Source organism: Leuresthes tenuis, unplaced genomic scaffold, assembly GCF_036924035.1.
Source record: "Leuresthes tenuis unplaced genomic scaffold, fLeuTen1.0.hap1 SCAF_20, whole genome shotgun sequence".
Lineage (NCBI taxonomy): Eukaryota > Metazoa > Chordata > Actinopteri > Atheriniformes > Atherinopsidae > Leuresthes > Leuresthes tenuis.
The window spans coordinates 11,885,283-11,906,012 of record NW_027325374.1 but is presented as its reverse complement, the minus strand read 5'-3'; the positions used below and the strand labels follow the sequence as shown (position 1 = coordinate 11,906,012).

At 40.5% G+C, this 20,730-nt stretch overlaps 2 protein-coding genes across 2 annotated transcripts in view; one reads left to right on the top strand and one right to left on the bottom strand.

Annotated features, from left to right (window-relative positions):
* The window catches only part of afap1l2 (actin filament associated protein 1-like 2), a 44,352-nt gene that overhangs the window by 23,084 nt on the left and 538 nt on the right, over positions 1–20,730 (top strand). The window contains exons 4-18 of the mRNA XM_072373803.1: positions 1,276–1,367; positions 9,817–9,928; positions 12,038–12,249; positions 13,001–13,180; positions 13,278–13,364; positions 13,553–13,637; positions 14,392–14,496; positions 15,381–15,592; positions 16,585–16,730; positions 16,829–16,940; positions 17,061–17,312; positions 19,207–19,510; positions 19,892–20,059; positions 20,144–20,331; positions 20,454–20,636. Coding sequence (XP_072229904.1) covers positions 1,276–1,367; positions 9,817–9,928; positions 12,038–12,249; positions 13,001–13,180; positions 13,278–13,364; positions 13,553–13,637; positions 14,392–14,496; positions 15,381–15,592; positions 16,585–16,730; positions 16,829–16,940; positions 17,061–17,312; positions 19,207–19,510; positions 19,892–20,059; positions 20,144–20,331; positions 20,454–20,636 — 2,438 coding nt within the window. The remainder of the gene's footprint in view (positions 1–1,275; positions 1,368–9,816; positions 9,929–12,037; positions 12,250–13,000; positions 13,181–13,277; positions 13,365–13,552; positions 13,638–14,391; positions 14,497–15,380; positions 15,593–16,584; positions 16,731–16,828; positions 16,941–17,060; positions 17,313–19,206; positions 19,511–19,891; positions 20,060–20,143; positions 20,332–20,453; positions 20,637–20,730) is intronic.
* Positions 2,180–3,908, bottom strand: LOC140278731 (kelch repeat and BTB domain-containing protein 13). Its single transcript, XM_072373804.1, has one exon. The coding sequence runs from the start codon at positions 3,712–3,714 to the stop codon at positions 2,197–2,199; it is 1,518 nt and encodes a 505-aa protein (XP_072229905.1). The 5' UTR covers positions 3,715–3,908; the 3' UTR covers positions 2,180–2,196.

Here is a 20,730-nt window from a genome sequence, read left to right as displayed (position 1 = left end):
TGATAGTCACAAGTCTGACAGCCCGGGACAAACTTTTTTATGTGCTGCTTTCACACAGGCAGATCTATCAGCATTGCAAAAGGCATGTGAGGCATATATGCTGAGAAGATACATGTAGCAACCATGATTTTACTCAGGACAACTGGGAGCTTGAGGGGCTCAAGGTTGCCATTTAAACTGTCAGTATCTTGATTAATGGAAGTCACAAGCAAGACTGTGGCTCTGAGAATCCATGGATTGTATGCACAAATATTGCACAGCAGTTTGTCAATCACAAGGTAGCTTTGCCAGTAAAGATAACCTCCTTTATTATATACTTAGCTTTAATTAGGATTCTAATTTACAACATAAACATCAAGCCAATCTGTGTTGAAGAACATGTGAATCAAGCAACTGTGACCTTAAACCAGTAAGGGAAATGTTAATTACTCAGGTGAGAAGAAAACATTTCCATTACCTGGTTTAAAACAAATAGATTAGGCTGTTGTTGTGTGACTTATTTTCAAGAGCAGATGTGTGGCCCCCACCTGGCAATCTTAAAGTAAGGAGGACAAGCGCTTTGGCGCTGGCTTTCATTTTCAGACGATTCATCGATTCATTTTTTGTATGCAGTCTATCACTCTCACTCATTTTGGCACCCAGCAGCCTTGGATGTAACTTTGCCCCTAAAAAATTATGTCAAAAGGCAATTTGTTTTTGTGGACAAACATGAAAGGAGGTCGCTGTTAGACCTAACCGTGGCAGCCTAACTGGTCAGCTGAAAAAGTTTTCTTTTATGTATCAAAGATATTTTGAAAAGAAAAGGGGACTGCCATTCAACACCAAACCCCAAAGAGTAGGCTTAGTCCAACAGCTGACATTTATTGAGGGAAACTGCATAAATACAGGCCATTGTGAAGTCCACCAAAAGCCATAACTCTTTAAATCTGTGTGCAAAGTCTTCCACAATTTTCTTGAATGAGTACTGTGGTCATGTTTGTTTTGTATAATGTGGTCATTGCTATCATGCAAAATGTTTTTTACGTGATTTGGGTTATGTGGTATCTGTGATTTAACAAAGAAGACTTTGTGCTCACAGGGATACCAGGAAGCGCTACTGTATTGTAGACCAGATGGACATCTGGAGATAGTACTTGATAAAGAAAATCTAGACATGTTGTACTAGTCATTTGATTTTTATAAAATTTTTACCCATAATTGTAAAAATCAGTGTAAGGACAAGATGTAAAGATTCCTTTTTGCATTAACCTCCCATGCTATGCTTATTTGATCTAGAAAACCGATCTGATGATCCGGTCAATGGAAAAGCAGCCAAATATGTTCCCGTGCCACAGAAGAGCCTTCCTGAACTTCCACCTCCCAGAACAGTAAGTTGTTATCAGCTCATTTCCATCAGAGTGGCTTAACATGAAAAATTGTCTGTCTTAATGCACGCACACACAGACACACACAGCTTTCTGAGTCTGTGCCACTTTGGTGGGAACATTAGCAGCATAACTGACCTCGGTTGGACAGCTTAATTCAATAAAGTCAATAGGAGGGATCAGTGGATTATGTCCGACTGTATGCAAAATGCTCAACAAAATTCAGCTTGAATGTAATAGACTATAATTTTGTCTAATGGTATAGCATAAACATTACCGTTACTAAGCTCTGATTGTATTTAAATAAAGCACACATACAGAAATAGAATTACATTTGTTTTTTATTCAAATAAAAGTGGTGCAGTCTATGCAGAACTAAAGACATTTCCCACAACGCTGAGATTCACACACCTGAGGCCATACGCAAATTGTTTTCTCCCACACAAACAAGCATTAAACCACTTTTGGGCCACTGAAGTAGCAGTTGCTCAGGTGTGTGTGAGTGAGCTGTGGTGTGTTTCATATTGAAAGGGAGACTGCTGGATCCTGAATTGACCCAGTGTGACTTCAGGAAAAAGGCAGAGAATGAGAGGTTTAGAGTGTCCCATCAATGCCTTTGAAGTTTACGCTCAGACACACATGCACAGCAGCCTCCCATAGTATAAACTACAGTAGCAGCTGTTTCTAATCAGAACAAATGCTTAGTGTCAGAACACATCTAAGTGTGTGTGCAAAGACTGAGGCATGTGAAAGTGAATGCATTGCAACGAAGAGTGATCTTTCAAGTTGCGGCCTCCAGCATCATCAGATGTTTTTTACTCTTGCACTAATTTCACAAGTGCTGTACAACATCCACGACTCCCTCAGAAGTGCCTGGCAAAGACGTTTCTTCATCCCTCTCTTCCACATCCAGTTGTGGTGTAACTGGTCCAGTCTTGGGGAGCCTGAGTAAACATGTCCATAGTGAGCCACTCTTTGGAAAGCCTTTCATCTGCCTGCGGGGCCTCCATCCATCTGCAGTGATAGTGTATTCAAGAGTTAACATGTGTTTTACTGTGAAGGCAGAGTCCCCCCTTATCATTGCAGTGAACAATGCTCCCTTGCTGTTGATGTAATGACCGGGCATGGCTGTCCACTGGCCTGTTGTGATGTTATAGCAATCCATGAGGCAGCGCAGGAAGTCATCGCACGGCCCATTGCGCATCACATACAAATTGTCCCTGTGGGCTGCCATACAGTGGCCATAGCTTTGAGGTCTTATCATCGTGGTAATGAGTTTCCACTCATCTTTCAGTGGTAAGTACTCATAGATATCTGTAGTGTCAGGTGGTTTCCAGAAGCAAACAAACATCCGCCGACGTGCAACGGCACAAGCTGCAGATGCCACAGGTCTTGGTGCATGTTGCATAAATGTCCACTCTCCCTTTGCAATGTCATACCTCTCTGCAGTGGAAATTGTTCTTTTTTGGACTTCTCCGCCAATGGCATAGAGCTTTCCATCATGCCCAAGCAGAGTGAAATCATATCTCGGTTGCTGGGGACCTGGAAGGGTGGTCCAAATCCCTGACTCGGGGTTGTAGCAGAAGCTACTGTCCACTGTGTCCTTACCATAACCATAAACTCCACCTACAATGTACAATCGATTGTCAAGCACTGCTACACCAGCCATGGAGGTGCTACAAAGTGTTGGGAGGTTCGTCAGATGTTTCCACTCTCCCTCTTTTTCATCAAGGAAGCAAACAACCCTAAATGAGTCATGCAGCAGCTCCATTGAAGGAGAATGGGTACCGATCGCAACATACGTAGCAGGAGACAATTCTTGAGAATATTGCAGCAGCTCTTCGGGGATTGTACTTTCTGCTGCTTCTTTGAGGTCATCAAAAGCATCACACAGAAATAGAGCAGCATTGTGAAACAGTCTTTGTACACCAAAGATGGCAGCTGCATGGTAAAGCAGGAGGCAGTTATCCGAGTCTATAATATCACAAAGATGCTGGGCCAAACATGCAACCTGCAGAAAAGCTGCACACTCTACAGCTTCTACAAGCTCATCTGGGTCACTGATGGTGGGACTCTCTCCCCTGCAGACAGCCAGGGCAATTAGGAAACCCCTTGCGTGCACTCCGCCCTTCAGGTAGAGCTCATCCTGCTGGCTCTCTTTCATCCCAGAATGAAAGAGAGCCCGGAAATAGTCACTGTATCTTACAAGAAAATCCCGTTCCAATGTGAACCAGCTCCCTTCCACCCTCACTCTCACTGAGCCCACCTGGGACTCTCTGTACTCCACACTGAGGGTTGCATTCTCACCACAAATATCCTGGCTGTTTCCCAGCCCTTCAGGCACTTCCATGATCTCTCCAACAGGGACATCTATTCTTCCCAAGTAAGGCTCCCATGTAATTATTTGGTGTGTGACCTGAGGGTAGATTAGCCATTTTCTTCTCTAAGACGACATGGTGAATAAAGGTCTGTGTGAGTTCCATTGCGTCCTGTCTGCATGGTCTGAAAATAGAGTCGGACTATAGATAGCAGCTGTGCTGCTCGCAAGCGTCAGGCAGAAAAAAGAAAACTGTTGACATGCACTCTAAGCGGTTAGGTGGCTAACAGCAACTGGTCATTATCATAACCGCAATATTATTGGCTAGAAGGCGTTTATGCTGAATTATTCATGATTATGCATCTGTTTCTAGCTTGTGTTAAGGTGCTTGTTAAATTTCACAAGTGTGGACTATCTTTACTTATAGTTTATTGTAAGCTGGTTACTTGTAAAAGTTTATTCTTTCCAATTCAGGGAAAACCTGGAATGAAAAATATAAATGGTTTAGAGAAGGTCAAACTGTTCCCAAGAAAAACAAAATAATGGGAGATAAATATGAGTATGTGCACAGTCTGTGTCATGTGAGTTTTTGTTTGTCTCTTTCTGTCTCCTGTGGTACAGCTGACCTATACTGCCTCATTTCTGCTTTCACTCATGCTACTTTGTAAGAAGTGACTTTGTAAGCAACAGAAAAAGGGAAAAATTTCTCCTGAGCCTTGCTTTCCAAAGCTGAGCTGCACTGATAATTTTTATCACTACCTTCTCCTTTGCTCTGAGCGCCCTGCAGGCTTTCTACACTGTGTGTGAGCATGTGTGTGTGTGTGTGTTTTGCTGCAGCAGATTCTTGGCATGGGAACTAGGGATTTTCCATGTTCCTCTGAATGTTCGTTTTTGGGCTCTTTTTCCCACTCTTGCCTCAAAGCCCCTCCACCACACCCATATTCCTCACCGACCACCCCCTCTTCTTGCTTTGTTATTTATGCTCTTCAGTCCATTCCATCTAGTCAGTGTTTCTGTGGCGAGGATGTATGTGTGTGCGAGAAGTGAAAGGAAGGAGCTAAACAGTTGGAGGGACTGCAAAGTCTTCTTGGGGCAAAAAATGCACATTCCTGTCCTCTTTTTCTTGTCTTTTTCATCAGTTCACTATACTCATCTTAAGCCTGAGCCCACACAGCAAGGAGATTTAGATATATGAAGATGAGTTAAATGGAAAGAGTAAAAGACAAAAAGGAGACATAAGAGTGGGTGGGTAACCAGGGGGGTTTCTGCTCCTGCTTCTCTGGAATGCCTGACTTTTTCTTTTAATTAATAACACATGTCTTAGCCTTTTCACTTTGGAGCATTTTGTGTGTGTTTAATCCATTTTCCAATAGCATTGAGTGGACGAGTCTGTATGGGAACAAAAGGGATGTAACCAATATCTATATCATTACATTTAATGGCACAAACAAGGTTTGGGGTAATTAAGTAGCATTTAGTTTTACGGTTAAGGCTACTGTGAGAAACATCATTCACAGGTGGAAAACATTTAAGTTTAGGGCTCAGAGAAACTGCAAAAAACCCAAGAGCTACATCTCAGACTTTGCAGGCCTCTGTTAGCATGTTAACTGTTAAAGTTCATGACAGAACAATTGGACAAAAACTGAACTGAAGTATGGCTTGTAAGAAAGAGCTGCCTTTCTATCTAAAAAGAACATGGCACCACAGCTTAGGTTTGTAAAGTTTGTCTAAACTTCTGAAATAATGTCCTTTGGACAGACCAGACCAAAGAAGAGATTTTTAGCCATAATAAACAGTGCCAGATGTGGCAAAAACTAAAGACATTTCAGCACAAACACCTAGTCTATCAACTGTCAAGTAAGATGGTGGAAACGTGACGATTTGGGTTTTATTTGCAGCCATAAGACCTGGACAGCTTGCGGTCAGTGAATTGACCATAAACACCTCTATATACCAAAATATTCACGGGTCAAATGTGATGCCATCTGCCTGACAGCTAAAGCTTGGCTGAAATTGGATCATGCAACAAGACAACAATCCCCAACAAAGTAGCAAATCTACACTAGAATTACATCATTGAAATACTGTGGCGAGTCCTGAAGAAATCTAAATGAACTAAAACAATGTTGTAGTGAAGAGTGGACCAAAATTCCTCCTCACAACGACACGAGGGACATAGAACGTGTTCCTGCAAGGTATTGAGTCATGGGATCCACTGGTATCAGATGATTAACATTACGTCTTCATATGTTCACCTAAGAATTAGAAGAGGTTGTACTTCCTTTTTTACGAGATTCTGCATCTAACTCGATCCGCACAACTGTGAGTGTGACAATCATGTTTCAGATGAATCACAATTGATGTTTCACACTGCCTCACTTTTAAAACTGCCTTAATATACTCTAAACTTTCTCATTTTATCATAAAGAAAGACCTAATGTGGCTAGTTCACAAAAGCAGAACTTTTCTTAGTCTTTCTATGTCTTATTAGTGAACTCTGTGTTTAAGCAGTCTGCTCTTATTGTTAAAGCTCAAAAACTGATCAATTAATCAGTCTGCAAAGCTTCTGAGGTTACTTCATATTTATTTTCTACATTAACGCTGCAGCATTTTAAGAGAGAAAATTATTACTCGTATTCATTCTGACAGCTGAATTTGCTGATGTTTGCATTCTTAAAAATCAAACAACCCTGTAATATAAAACCAGTGTTGCCTTCCTTGAAGTGTGGCAATAGCATTTCTGTGCCACACATGATTTTGTGGAGTCTTTCCTACATGATCTGGCATGCAGGCTAATCACACAAACAAGTCTTCGTCACTGTAACTGTGTGCAGACCGCGACATGACGCCAGTTATTATGACAGCTTACAGCATCTGCTTTGCATTACTGGAAATGTGTTAGATTGCAAACATGATAGGGTGGGAAAAGCTCTCAAACAGGGACTTGCCTGTTTACTGTGAATAACAGGGACTGTCTCGAACGGCACACATCAGATATAATGTTTTTGTGATTTGTGTACGAAAAGACAAGCATGACTTGTTTTCCATTTTTGCTGGTCTGTAAATTTTTGCTGAACCAGCAAATCTGCGCTTAATCTGTACCGTGTTGCATGAAGATTTAACACCAAACACAGTTTATTTGCTGTTTGCATAGTATATTCTGCTACTCTGCTGAAGGGCTATATTCCACATATCTGCGATCTTGCAGACAATGTGGAATTAACAGGAAATCAAGTGAAAATGAAAGAATTCAGGAATGTGTTCAGGTCAATGAGGGAGGAAAGTAGTTAAGAAATAACTTTTTCAGCTCTTACTTTAGTGGTTCACTTCAGGGCTCTATGAACTGCTCTAATCTCACTGAAAGAGTTTTATTTTAAGGCTTTCCTTTTCTCTACATACGTAAACAGAATATCTGAAAAGCTGTACAAAACTGATTTCTTTGATTTCTACTCAGACGCTTCCTCCCTCTGTGGAATTCTATCCTAATCGTCCATCATTGAGTGTCATGGTTTAGGTAAAAATAGATAGAAAGCTTCTGCATGTTTTGAGCTGTTATCTCATTTTATTTTTTGAAGGCACCAAGACCATACTTGCATATCTCTCATTCTCTCCTTGCTATTGTAGATACCAGATAGCTTGAAACTTGTGGTCACAGGTTGAAGAGATAAAGATTGTTTTCAGATAACAGATAACAAAATCCCAACTTGGGTTACATAGAGTATGAGTCCAAAAGTAAGCTTTAGAGGCCTGATGAAATGATGAAGTAATTCCAAAGAAACCTTTACACAACCGCTTACCGGAGAGATGACAGATTGTTGTTGTAGCCTTAAAGACATGAATCATCTTGTATTTGGCTGCAGAAAAACTATGACTGTATTTTTCAAATAAATGGAAAAACTTGATTACTTTACTCACTCAAGATTTCTCCATCATTTCTACAGTACGCTCACTAATGACCAGTAATGTCAGTGTGTGACACCATAAAAGAAGCTCAGCTGGACAAAGGCTGTTCCATTTTATATCTCTTCTGATAGCTGAAATGTTTACTTCTGTTATCTTCTGTGACATCTAAAAAAGTCAAATTATTGTCCAGTACACATACTGTATCTGTACAGTAGGATTTTGTCCAATACATAAGATAAGAACAGACAGTATTTTCTTCCTGTTGGGTTAATATCCAGAGGACATAATATTGCCTCTCACTTTTTTGCTGATGATACCCAGATGTACTTACTGCTCAAATCTCACACTGGCAATTCTATAAACTTGGTGAAAAATATTTCATATCTAAATGTTGCTCTCACTAAAATTGTCTTAACCTTAACAAAGATATGTCAGAGACATAGATAATTAATACCTCTTGTTTTCAGGCAGTTCTTCCCACTAATGTTGCATCTTGGGACACCCTGTTGCAAAAAAAACTTCAAACACCTGGGTGTTATTCTTGATTCTTCTTTTTCTCTGAATTTGCATGTTAAATATGTGATAAAAAAGCAATTTTCACTTTGATTTTTAGCAGAGGTCAGACCTTTCATTTAATGGTCTTGATACGCTCAGACTGGATTGCTGCTATTCATTGTATGTTGTAATGAGCCGGGTGCTAAAAACACAGCAGCAGTTGGTTCAAAAAGGTGCAGCCAGCCTTCTTAATGGTGCTTGTAAATATGAAAATACATCTGTCAGCCACAACATTACAACCACAAACAGGTAAAGTGAGTAATACTCCTCGTCTTGATAGAATGCAAAGCCCTATTGGGAAAACCTGCATCATGGCATTCACATAGTTGTTACTGTGTTGTTACAATGGTGCCGCTCCAGTGGCTGCATGCTGCTGCAGCTCTGGACATACTGAAGCTTTCTTTGCACTTCTTGAGATTCTTCTACTGAGCTTTTTTTTTGTTTGTTTTAATGAAAACATGGATGCTGGCCTGCTGGACTGATTTCTGCTGGTAACCCTGGCCCTCTTTTTTTCATTTGTTATGATGCATCATCATGGCAACGGGAAAGTTGTTTGCATCTGAGAGCAGCTGATTCAGTGTTCCAAAGCCCAAGTAATGACTTAAATAAGAGCCCATTTCCAGATGAGCTGAGGAGGAGATGTTCAAGATGCAGAGAGAGAACAAAACGGAGAAAAAGTATCAGGAAGAAACTGTTTCCTTAGTTGATTATCACGGAAAGTGTGACATCACTGGGAGATAATATTGACTAACTCGGAATGCTGATGAGGATGCAGGAAGAAGGCAATATTATTTTTTCCCTGATATGGCAGCAGGAACAACAAACTGTATGTGCAGACACAGACTGACGGTAACAGTGAAGGAGGAGGGATTACAGATGATGTAATCCTGAACATCACTAAGAAGGAGCATCTCTTTGCCCCGGATGTTGATCTGTTGGCTGTGAGTTACTGTCCACGTTATCTACAGAGCGAGCACTCCGGTGTTACCTGCCAACGCTCTGTGTACACTCATCAGCTGTTGTTACAAAGCTACAAAAACAACACTCCAATCTATTCTTTTTTTCACAACTAAAAACATATTTCTATTTTAAGACCTACTCTCCTATTGTTGGTGTTCATTATTGCTTCCCATGTGATTATCATTTTTTTCTTACCTAGTTCATGTAATAACTTAATTGATCTATGAAATAGCTCATTTGCTGTCTTTGGTTGAGGACTAGCTACAGGGCAGACCAACAGTCTTTATCACACAGGGGATGACAAGAGAGACAGAAATTAAACCAGACTGTTGACTGATTTCATGAAAAGCCAATGGGCCCACACACACCACGCACAAAAAACACACATATATATATGAATACATGCCCCCCACTCGTCTTTCCATGCTCATATGTACATTCTTCCCCGAAGGCTGACGTGTCTTTCTCTAGTACAATGGGTCAGACCAGGATTGGTTACATGAGGAATTCCCTGATTACTCCTGAAGTGAAAGCAAAATGAAGCACATGTTCAGTCTGCAGGAACAAGGTGTTAATAATGTGTGTGTGCATGGTAATGTTACTGCTGTTCACGTGGACATTTTCTGTTCATGACATTCATTTACCATACTGGTTGTAGTGACAGAGGTTTTCAGGACTAAATTGGATTAATAGAAGCATTGTCTCTTCAACTTTCAGTGCGTGGTGGGTCGGGAGCCGTTCCCTTTACCTGCAGTTCCAGGTCCTGCCTGTATAGACACTTCAGAGAGTTACTATGAGGAGGCTCAGCCCTACGAGGAAACCGTCAATGGTAAGAGCCCTGGTTAAAAGTTTCCAGTGAAAGGTCTACCGGGTTGTATTTGGTTACGTCTAATGGCAAAGGTGTAGAATGCAATAAATTGAAATCCCCACCACAACCCAACCCTCACTCTTCTTATCCAAGCGTAAAACTGTGGTGGTCTCAAAAAATGTTTTAAAGCAAACGAACAAAAAAAAACACATAGTCAGTGTTTGACTGGCTTGTCCATTGAGGTGCAACATGGCAGACTGTGGGAAAGAGGATCAGCACTGTCTGTAGACATAAATGGCTTGCTTAAAGGTAACAGAATTACAACAATTCTTATTTTCCCGCATTTCTTCACAAATGAAAACAAATATTTGAACACGGTGTTGCATTTCTATCAGCAGTACCCCCTGAATTATACATCTTGGAATATTTTTACTGTGCTGTCAGAGCCAAAACTGAAAAAAATCTGCAGCAATACTTTTGAATAAGCTTCCAACGAAGACCAACTCTTTGTGTTTGACTGAAGCTGTTCATGGAAGAAAAAAAAGTTATTTGTAAATGTGTGAATTAGTTACATTTCCCTATCCATGCAGTGTATTCAGAATGTGATGTCAGCCATGAAAAGTAAGAGATACCAAAGCTCAGTTGCAAATGTCATAGTAAAGGGACTCAAAAGTACTCAAACCCTACTCTCCTGATTGAAAGATCCTCTGTTTAACCCGTTTGTCTAACACATTCTGCTCCTTGCCTGGAGTTTATTGCTCCTCATACTAGCTCATCATATGACCTGTGATTGGCCACAGCCTGTCATAGGGATATGTTTTAGAGCCTGAAAACAGAACCAAGAGGCAGTTGATTTATAATAGACTAAAACTGTTGTGTCTAATGACAGCAAAATGTACTGCCTAACCCAGCATAAACAAAAAGTTCTTGCTTTGTCTCTGTATTGTGTGTATATTACAAAGAAAGAATAAAGGGATTCAGTTTCAAGATAATACTGAGACATAACACAATGCAGAAAGCTTAAAAGGATTTGAAAACTATACACAGACTATATGAGTCTACTCCAAACATACCAGCTATGTTTTCCAATTCAGTTTTCACTGTATTACACCTGCAAGATTAATGTATACTGCCTGGTCTATTGTTGCATTTTATTATGTTTATGTTTATGTATTTAGCAGACGCTTTTATCCAAAGCGACTTACAAATGAAGATATAACAAGCTATATAAAAAGCTAACAATAAACTACATAGAAGGAACCCACTAGTCTGACTCTGTCAGAGGTGACAGAGAAGAGATAGGGTGCAGGCATAGAAGGAAGTGCAGAAAGACTTATTATTCACACACACACTCGTCTGAAATGAGCAATAGATAATACTTGGAAGTATTAGTAAATTGTTTAATGTGTGTCAATAGTAGGATACATCTATAAATGTTACCACAGTTGAATAAGCTAAAGACGAGGCATTTTGGTGCGAGGACATGAAATTTGGCGAAAGTGGCTGAGAATGTTTTGGGTGAAGTTTTTTTTTTTTTTTCCATTTGCCTTTCTTTGAAAATTCTACTTTTCAATTTTGCTACGTTTTTTTCTTCTTCTTCTTCTGACTGTTTTCTTTGATGCTGTGTAGATCTGGAGTGTTCTGGCCTCCTCTCAGGGCCCTGGATACGAGTGCACAGCTCTGACAGTGTGATCTATGCTGTTATCACCAGGGGTAGCAAGGACTTGTGTGTCTCTGTGTGGCATGTCTATAATTGTTTGAGATCTAAACAAAACGTTGCATGGGGAAATCAGCATGACCAGAGTCTGGCATGTAAAGGATCAACTTCCAGTCAGAACAAACATCATCAATCAGTTTTCTGAACTGATCATTTTTTCTTTCATCCTAACTCTCCATCCCTTTCCTGGCCACCATTCATCAATATTTAAGACGTGCTTACCTGTTTGAGTGAGTCAATCCTCGCCATTCAAGATGGGCAAGACATGAGACATGATCCTCATTAACTCCTCCAAACTCATCCAACAGAATCAGCCCTTTTGAATCTTTGCTTTTCACCCCATATCATTTTGCATCCTTTGTATAATAACTCCTGCAATGTTGTAATTGCTGCCTCTTCTTTGTGTCTCTTAGATGACGGAGATGCTGTTAGCAGTTCATATGAGTCCTATGATGAAGAAGAAGTGACCAGGGAGAAGTCACCATCTGCTCAGCACCAGTGGCCATCAGCAGAGGCGTCTATTGAGCTGATGAAGGACGCTCACATCTGCGCCTTCCTGTGGAGGAAGAAGTGGCTTGGCCAGTGGGCCAAACAGCTCTGTGTGATCAAAGACCATCGCCTGCTGGTGGGTAAAAGACTGAGCTGAAATTAAAGACCCAGTGAGGTTTTGTGTCGAATATTATGAGCACAGAATTTGATTTACCCTGACCATTCTTTTCCTTTGGAGTACATCTGTTTGACTATCGCTATTTTCCCAGTTCCAAACCTTAATGAGAGTGGAATTAGTATTATTATGGGAATTTTTCCATTTTTCTTTTAACACATTTTAATATACCTTGGCCATCTTTGCTTATTTAATGTTTCAGAAAAAGTTTTATTTGGACTTCTCTAACTTAAAAAGTATGAAACCGAGACCAATAATATTAACTTTATTGGGTTTACTGGTTTGAAGTGATCCATGTAAACATTTAGGTAGGGCCCTGATTATAATTTATAGGGGAGGGCAAATTTTGTATCAGTTTTTCCAATATTGAAAAAAACACCCTAAATACACTGTTGAAAGGCACATGTGGAACAAGTGAGAATGTCTAATGAACCAGCTATTAACAGTAAAAAAATAACGTGTAGTATGACTGTAAAGGGCTCTTATGACAGAATTGCATGTGCCTTGAAATAAACATTTACACATATTAGCAATGACAGTTTGGCTAGAATAAGCTTTACTTGTTATGTCATTAATGATTTACTGGAAAGATACATCACACTACCACAAACAAGCTGTCCGAGCGTGTTGCACAGCATGTTAACCTGCTTAGATGAGAGCTGTTATCAGCCCATATGGGATCGAGTTACCGTGTTGTCTCTGCCTCTCTCAGTGCTATAAGAGCTCCAAGGAGCAGACACCTTTGCTGGATGTGAGTCTACTGGGCTGCAGTGTGGTTTACAAAGAAAAGCAGTTAAAGAGAAAAGAGCACAAGCTGAAGATCATTCCAGTCGGAGGGGAAGCCATCGTGCTGGGCCTTCAGAGCAAAGAACAGACTGAGCAGTGGCTGAAGGTGACAAATACAGAGTTGTACAAGTGTCTTCCTGCTATTTCTGTGATGATTTTCATAGAAAACTTACAAATGATGTGCATCTCTTTATACACGTCAGGTTATTCAAGAGATCAGTCCCAAACCAGCTGAAAACTGTGACCTCCAACATTCTGTGTCTGACTCCCCAAGGCTTATTTGCACTAAGGTACACTTGTTTAAGCCTTTTTCTTTCTTTTTTTTTTTTTGTTTTTAAATCACACACCCTGTAGTAGAATTCTGATGGGCTTTCCACAACAATAATATTGTCTCTTTCAACTTTTTTTCTTCCTCATTTCTGATTTCTGAATAATGCGCCTTTGAAAATGACTAAAATGTAGATCTTAAAACACACAGGGAGAGATGAGCGAGAGGTACTCAGTGGCTTCAGAGAGCGGCAGCAGCACAGACAGCCATGCTGAAACAGCAGAAAACAAAGATGGTGAGTAACCTCAAGAAATTTTAAGGTTGTAGTTTCTGGCACCAGCCGATGTGAGTCACAGGCCCATGTGAGACGCTCATGCTCCGATAAGACTCATGCTTGCACTATAATCGCCCCCTTTTCCTTATGCTGCGTAAATACAGAAGAGCTAAATGCTTCTCTGATGTACATAGCCACATTGTCTCTGATTTCCAAAATAAACAGTAATATGCTTAATTCCTAACCAGTTTTCATGAAAGTCTGTTTTTTATAAGTGTGATGAATTACATATCATGCAGATTTAGATTTGAAATTAAGTTCCTCAAAACACTAAGTAAATATCCACAGGATAGTGTGGGCTCGGATCCAGTGACAATATCTATGTAGTATTTCCTCCAAATATGTAGAATTCTACACCACTTGGTTGCTTGATGTGATATATTAGTAGGCTAATTAAACTTTGATAAATTCTTCATCTGAACATGCGAGACACATGTTGGACAGATGTGATGTTGGACAAACATAATCCCAAACATTCTTTATCTCAGTTATTTTATTTTAATTTTAACAGTTGGTGCTGTTAATTAGAAATGCTGTTAAGTAACCAAATGTATTACCTGAACCATCAGATCTGTGTTGGACTCCAGCGTTGCATGGATAACTTGCATCATGCAGCGACAGTTTCTGCAAACAAGCCACTCTGATACAGGCTCTGGGAAATGGAACTGGGCCTCGAAAGCAAAATCTATTTTTTTTCTTGTCTTTTTGTCTGCAGTGAAGAAAAAATACGGTGCAGGTTTGATGTTCAGCAACCTGATGAACATTGGCAAGAAAAAAATCTCCTCACTAGAAAGCCAAGAAAAATCTGTTGACACCTCAGGTAAACATAAGTCCACTTCACTGTACATGTCCTCCTTGGTTCAGATGTCACTCCTTTTTGTGGTGTTTGCTCGATGGTATTTTTACTGGAGGGTGCATTAAATATATCCATCCTAATTATTTCATTATTATTTTTTCCCCTAAATTTAGCACCTGGTTACTAAGTGTAGTCACAATTACTCTAAACTCTGGAATACAACTTAAGAAACACCTTTAACATTGCAGTGAATGATAGTTGTTTCTTTTGATACCTATAATGTATTCACTGGTTTTCTACTACCAAGAGAATAAATTGTTTAGTTTGTGGTTTATTTAAGCAGTTAATTCTTACTCCCATCTGGTCACACACTGGTTTTCACAGATTATATCAAATCTGAACATTTTTTAGCCGTTTTTATAATACTTGCCTGGACATTTTTCTCTTTTGCTCACCCTTAAGTTAGTTTGAGACATCAGAACTAAGTCCAAGAAAATCCTGTTTTGTAGGCTGTAGTTACAAGGACTAACAAGAGTTGAAGTGTCCATAAAATCAACTACAGATTCCACCATCACATTTTAGCAAAAAGATAATTGATCTTCTCAGCTGACAAATGTCAGTTCCTTGAATTGTTTTTTTGGTTATGGAAAAATCTTACTCATTATATTTTTTTTAGTTCACCAGGACAGTTTTTTTCTGATATAAATACAACAGTTATATGTTTTATATCTGGGATGTTTAGGGAACCAAAATTTGTTAGCTGGGAAGCGGTCTTGACAGTTGCCAAGACATAAATAATTAATTTGCCTTCTCATACACCCTTGTCATATACTTACAGATACAATAATAGTTACCAGGAAGAGAAACAGGTGCCTTATGATTACGTTGTCTCTTCCATCCTCCCTCAGGCTACCTCAACGTGCTGGTGAACAGTCAGTGGCGGACCTGCTGGTGTCTTATTAAGAATGGAAAGCTGTGGTTTTACCAAGACAAGGGAAAGAACAAAGTGAGCCAGCCAGCTGTGACCCTGGAGGGCTGCAGCGTTTTGCCCGACCCCAGCCCAGAGCACCTCTACTCCTTCAGGATTGACATGGATGGCACACAGCTGGCAACCCTAGAGGTGCACACTTAATGTAGTTTCTGCACTTTTCAAAGTTAGGACTATAAGCAAATGCTTGAGAAGCTGTGGCCTGACACTCTTTGACAGACAGTGAAACTTTACTTTAACTCTGACGACAGCAGAGGTGGTTTCAGTCAGTTATGAGGGGACATAATACATTACAAACTGCGTGTGCTGCTTAAGCAAAGTCTGTGTGCATGCAGCACGTTTCCTGTCTACGGTGCATGTGTGCCTCAGATGAGAGCTCACTTTAGCCTCACTGTGTATTTTAGAATTCTGAGAAATAAGCAGAGGTCTAAAATGTCTACTGATTGAAATCCCCAACACTAACATGTCCTCCTTTAAAACTTACTTTCTACTGACATCAGACCCAGTCACTCTATTATATGTATGCACACAAGGGTGGTCTGGCTGCTTGTGTGTATGAAGGGTGGGAATGCACTGGGATTTTGTGGACTAATGCTACACCCTATTTCACTAGTCCTTCAGTACCACCCAGCTGCGGCGCATATTTCGTCATAGCCAGTGGAATTTAATGTTTAGTCTTGAGGGCTCATTCTTTTTTTTTGGGGGGGGTTGGTCCACAGAAACGTTTTACAGAGTAATCTGTGTCAGTTACACCTGTATCATATGCTGGGAACATATACAGTTGCTCTAACTGAGCTCTTTGAAACTCTCAGAGTAATAAAAGGCTCTAAGCATGCTACCAGGCCACTTACTGAAAAAAAAAAATGCTTTACATGTATCAATCTGTTCCCACATTCATTGCTAATAAGCCTCTTCTCATATAATGTCACAGCTAACTCGAGGAATAACCAGTTCTTGTTTTAAAGTCTTTAACGAAGCAACCAATGCTGTAGCAATAATTTTATTAACTCAAAGTGAAGGATGGCATTCAACATAAACCCAAGAGGGTTTAAACCCATGATGTCGCAAGTGCTTGTTTTGTACTGAATGCGAGGTCTTTGTTTTCTTCTCCCGTCTCCTCCCAGGCAAAGACATCAGCAGATATGGGTCACTGGCTCGGCCTCTTGCTGTCACAGATGGGGACAAAAACTGACCCAGAGGAGCTGACGTACGACTACGTCGATGCTGAGAGGATCTCCAACATTGTCAGTGCTGCAAAAACTTCGTTATAGTAAGTCAAGTCTTACAGTAAGTATATATAGTAAGTCAAAGGGATGTTGTGCTGTCTGCCAGAACAAAGGTGAGATGTCTCTGTTTGTGTCTCTCTAGCTTTATGCAGCGGAGGTATTCAGAGCCAAACACATATATAGACACTCCACCACCCATTCCTCAAAACTCGGAGGAGCTGTATGATGATGTGGCCTCTATAGCTGATCCCGAGGCAAGTGTGAAAACTGAGAATCCCTGCCCTATTGTTTTGCTGTTTTCAGTTTCAATTTGACATGGACTCACTTCACTTGGCTGCTTTCCATCCCTAACATCCTGCCCCCATGTCACGTAGGATGCTGATGAAAACAGCCTGCCACAGTCTGAGGACGACAATCTCCTGGAACATAATCAAACATGCTCACAAGATGCTAACTACCCTATTGATACAAAACAGGATACCGACAATAGAATTTACCTGGACCTCATCCCCGTGCGCTCCTTCCTTCATACATCCTGTGGAAATAAAACCTCTCCTGCCAAAGAGTCTTCGAGGCAGTCGCCAGTCCAGGAAGAGGACCAGAGGGACTCCTCCCAAATGAAAGAGGTAACTTATAAGAATTGATCACACTGTGTATTCTGTATTTACAACTTATTGCTGTTGATTTGCTGTTTTAACATATTAGGTGTTCAAAACAAATCTACAGAAGCTTTGGACACCTCTGATGAGAAGAAGATAAGCTGTTCACCAAGAGGCATATAAATTAAAACTTTAAGCAAGACTAGTGGATTATTTGTGTTTTAATTTGAGCTTTCATCCATCGCTTGATATATGGAGCAAAGGCTTGTTTACAGTCATCACTGGAATGCAAATTTCCAAAGCTTTTAAGTAAATATGCACCAATTGTAAAGTCCAAGCTGATAGTGATTTGGCTGAAGACCACTTGTCATTTATTTTCTGTTTAATGCCAGGGAAACAATGTATGATGCAAATTATTTTACACAAATGTGTTAAAAAGCCTTTATTACAACCTTTCATGTGAAATAAAAAGCCTGTCAAACCATGCCCAACTCAATAGCGTTTTGGTGCTTTAGTAAACAAATCTAGTCAGTTTCAGGGTCAAGTCAATGCAACACAACAAGGACACACCAGATAAATTGTCAACCACAGCCATCAGTTGGTGACATGCTGTTTGCCAGTAGGCTGATTGCAGTCAACAAGCTGAGTATTGGTCAACATATAGGCCAATGTATCTGTGCACCCCTACCTTTAAGTACTGTTAAGTATTTAAAGGCAATTCATGGTTTCCTCTGCCAAAAGGTCTGTATAATGTATATTTCTTCATCCCCAGCAGTCCACAAGGCTACATCAGGCTCCTCTGCAGTCAGTTGTGCCCAGCTCAGATATTTGTAGCACTGCAGACTGTGCAAACTACACATGCCCCTGGATCGATTCCCATAAGTAAAAACACCATACCAGACAAGAAAGATGAGGGGAAGAATAACTACATTGCCTATTTTTCCACACCTTTACAATGTCCTGTAGACTGATTGCATACACATGCACAGGAAGCTTCAGCACAGCTAATCCAAAAGATAGCATGCATAGGACTGTGTCTGCGTACACATAAGTTGAAACCATGCGCTAAGCATTAAACGTTGCCCTAACATTCAGTAGTCACGGGCTACTAAAAGAAGCTCCTAAGAAAATTGGACCAACTGTGTTTTTCTTTGTTTTTTTGGGAGATCGGTCTTTCCTCACTTGGTAATGCAATTAAGTGATGGAAATTAGAACAAGACACCTTTCAGAGAAAACTGCCTGTAGCGTTACTACAGACGCACATCAACAGCTCAGGAAACAACATCAGAAGAAAGCTTCACTGCATACTCACCCGAAATTCACCATCAGAAGTTTGTAAATTAAGTTTTATCAGCACTGAGCAAAAGTATATTTGGAGAAATAAAGTGCAGAATTAAATTTTAAAAAAAGAAGAAGAATTTAATCACCTTTCCATAGGGGTGGACTGATAATGATTTGGGATCATGTTGTAGCCTGTGGCACAGGAAATCAATTGCTAGAGGAGAGAGGAATAAAATCATCTATTGGAGCAATTTCTGGAAGCAAACATAACACCTTCTGTAAAGAATCTTCAGGTGAAAAGTGGCGAGGCTGTACAAAAAACAATGAATCTGTGGATAGATTAAAAAAAAATAGATAAAAACTGCCAAAAAGTCCTCCAAACAAAAACTGAAAGAGTTTTATTTGCCAAAAGAACATTTACATGGTGCAACAGTTGTCAAAAGGTGCAAAAACCCTTTTTGTGCCAAAAAGTAGTCTCAGATTAAAAAAAAAAAAAAAAAGAAATAAGTCTTTCGTGCATGTAACTATCCACAGCAGCAATAGTTTTCCCCTGAACTTTTACATGTTTCTGTATTATTAAACTCAATTTGTAACCAAGCTCCTAACCATAACTGTTCTGAACAAAATGTTTAAATTTCAGGTAATTTCAACCAGCTGTACTGAGCCAGAGTCAACACCTGTATTAAATGGGCTTAGTTCGCCTTCTGGCATCAGCAAATCAGAACAACAAAGACCCCCGACTCCCACTCCGCCACAGCCGCAAACTCAACCTGTCAAGACCTCATCCCAAAGCCAGGAGACCCCTAAGAAGACCAGCCTTGGGATCCCACAAGCCGTCAATTCCTCTGGGACACAGATCCAAAAGGGCCAGGTAGCTCAGACTGCTGCTACCACCTCGCTCCCTCACAGCCCACAACCCGCACGGCCAAAGGCACATACCATGGGTCAGTACTAACAGAGATGATGAGTTTGCTGGATATTGTATCAATAGAGAAAATGTAGCTGTGTTGGTGTGAATTTTGAAAGCAGGTTGTCTTTTATAATCATCATCACCTGATTCTTTAAAGATATTTCCTTGAATCAGAAAAAAAAGCTTTAGTTTCCTGGAATGTATTCTTACAACTGTGGCTCCCTCTAGTGAAAAGCTGCATCCTTTACAGCTAAAGACACTGCTTCACTATTTGCTGAATTTTAGATCTGAAGCAGTTTGCTTCAAATTAATCTTTCATTGCCTCGCAGCTTCAGAGAAATGTCCATTATGAATATGTTTAGGTTTTTTTTCTGTACATATGGATCAACCTAAACTATTAACACCTTATTACCAGGGTGTTCTGTTGAAGTGAAACTTGGCAAGAACCGCACAGAGGCAGACTTGCGCCGCTACATAGACGAGCGAGATTGTCTGGAGAAAGAGAGGGAGAAGGTGAGGAGCAGTCTGGCAAAACTAAAGAAAGAGAGAAGGGAGACCAAAGAGGAGCTCAGTGCCTGCCAAGGTACGTCTGCTTGTACTGCTGCACATAACTGCTGTCAGGTTTTACGCTGATAAACATGACTATCAGCTGCCTGCTATCCTTTAGATCCCAAGCAGCAAGCCTTATTAGAGACCTGTCTGAAGCAAAAGGAGGAGGCGTGTCGAGAGGCAGAGCTCCGCAGGGTCGAGGTGGAACTTCGATTGGTAGAAGTGAAAGAAAGTCTGAAGAAAGTGGAATCAGGGCCTTTCACTCTGGGAACCACATTGAACAGCAGCCTCCAGGACACAGCCACGGTTGGTTTTCTAGTTCCGCTTCTCTAAATGCACAACTTCAGAGCACATCGGTTTGCTTAACATCCTTCGGGTGTGTGTGACAGAGATCAATGTAAATTTTTAACCACTTTTTTTCTCCACAGCCTAAACCGGCAAGCTTGCCCAACCCCCAATCATCATTATCGCCATCATCTTCAGCATCGTCTTGCCAACCCTCCAACAACAACAGTGCAGACTCTGCTTCACCAGTTAACTCTGCCTCTGCTCTTAAAAGCAGACCCGCCTCCATGATCGCCACGAAAGGCAAGGTCTTGCAGAAAGCCAAGGTGAGACTACATTTAATACAAGCTGGAAACACCATCTGTAAAAATAGATTGAGACTCATCTTAAAATGTCACATTATTGTGGGTTACAGTGTCT

Coding starts and splice junctions, on each gene's coding strand:
- LOC140278731 (XM_072373804.1), bottom strand. CDS start 3,714: ATGGAAGTGCCTGAAGGGCTGGGAAACAGCCAGGATATTTGTGGTGAG.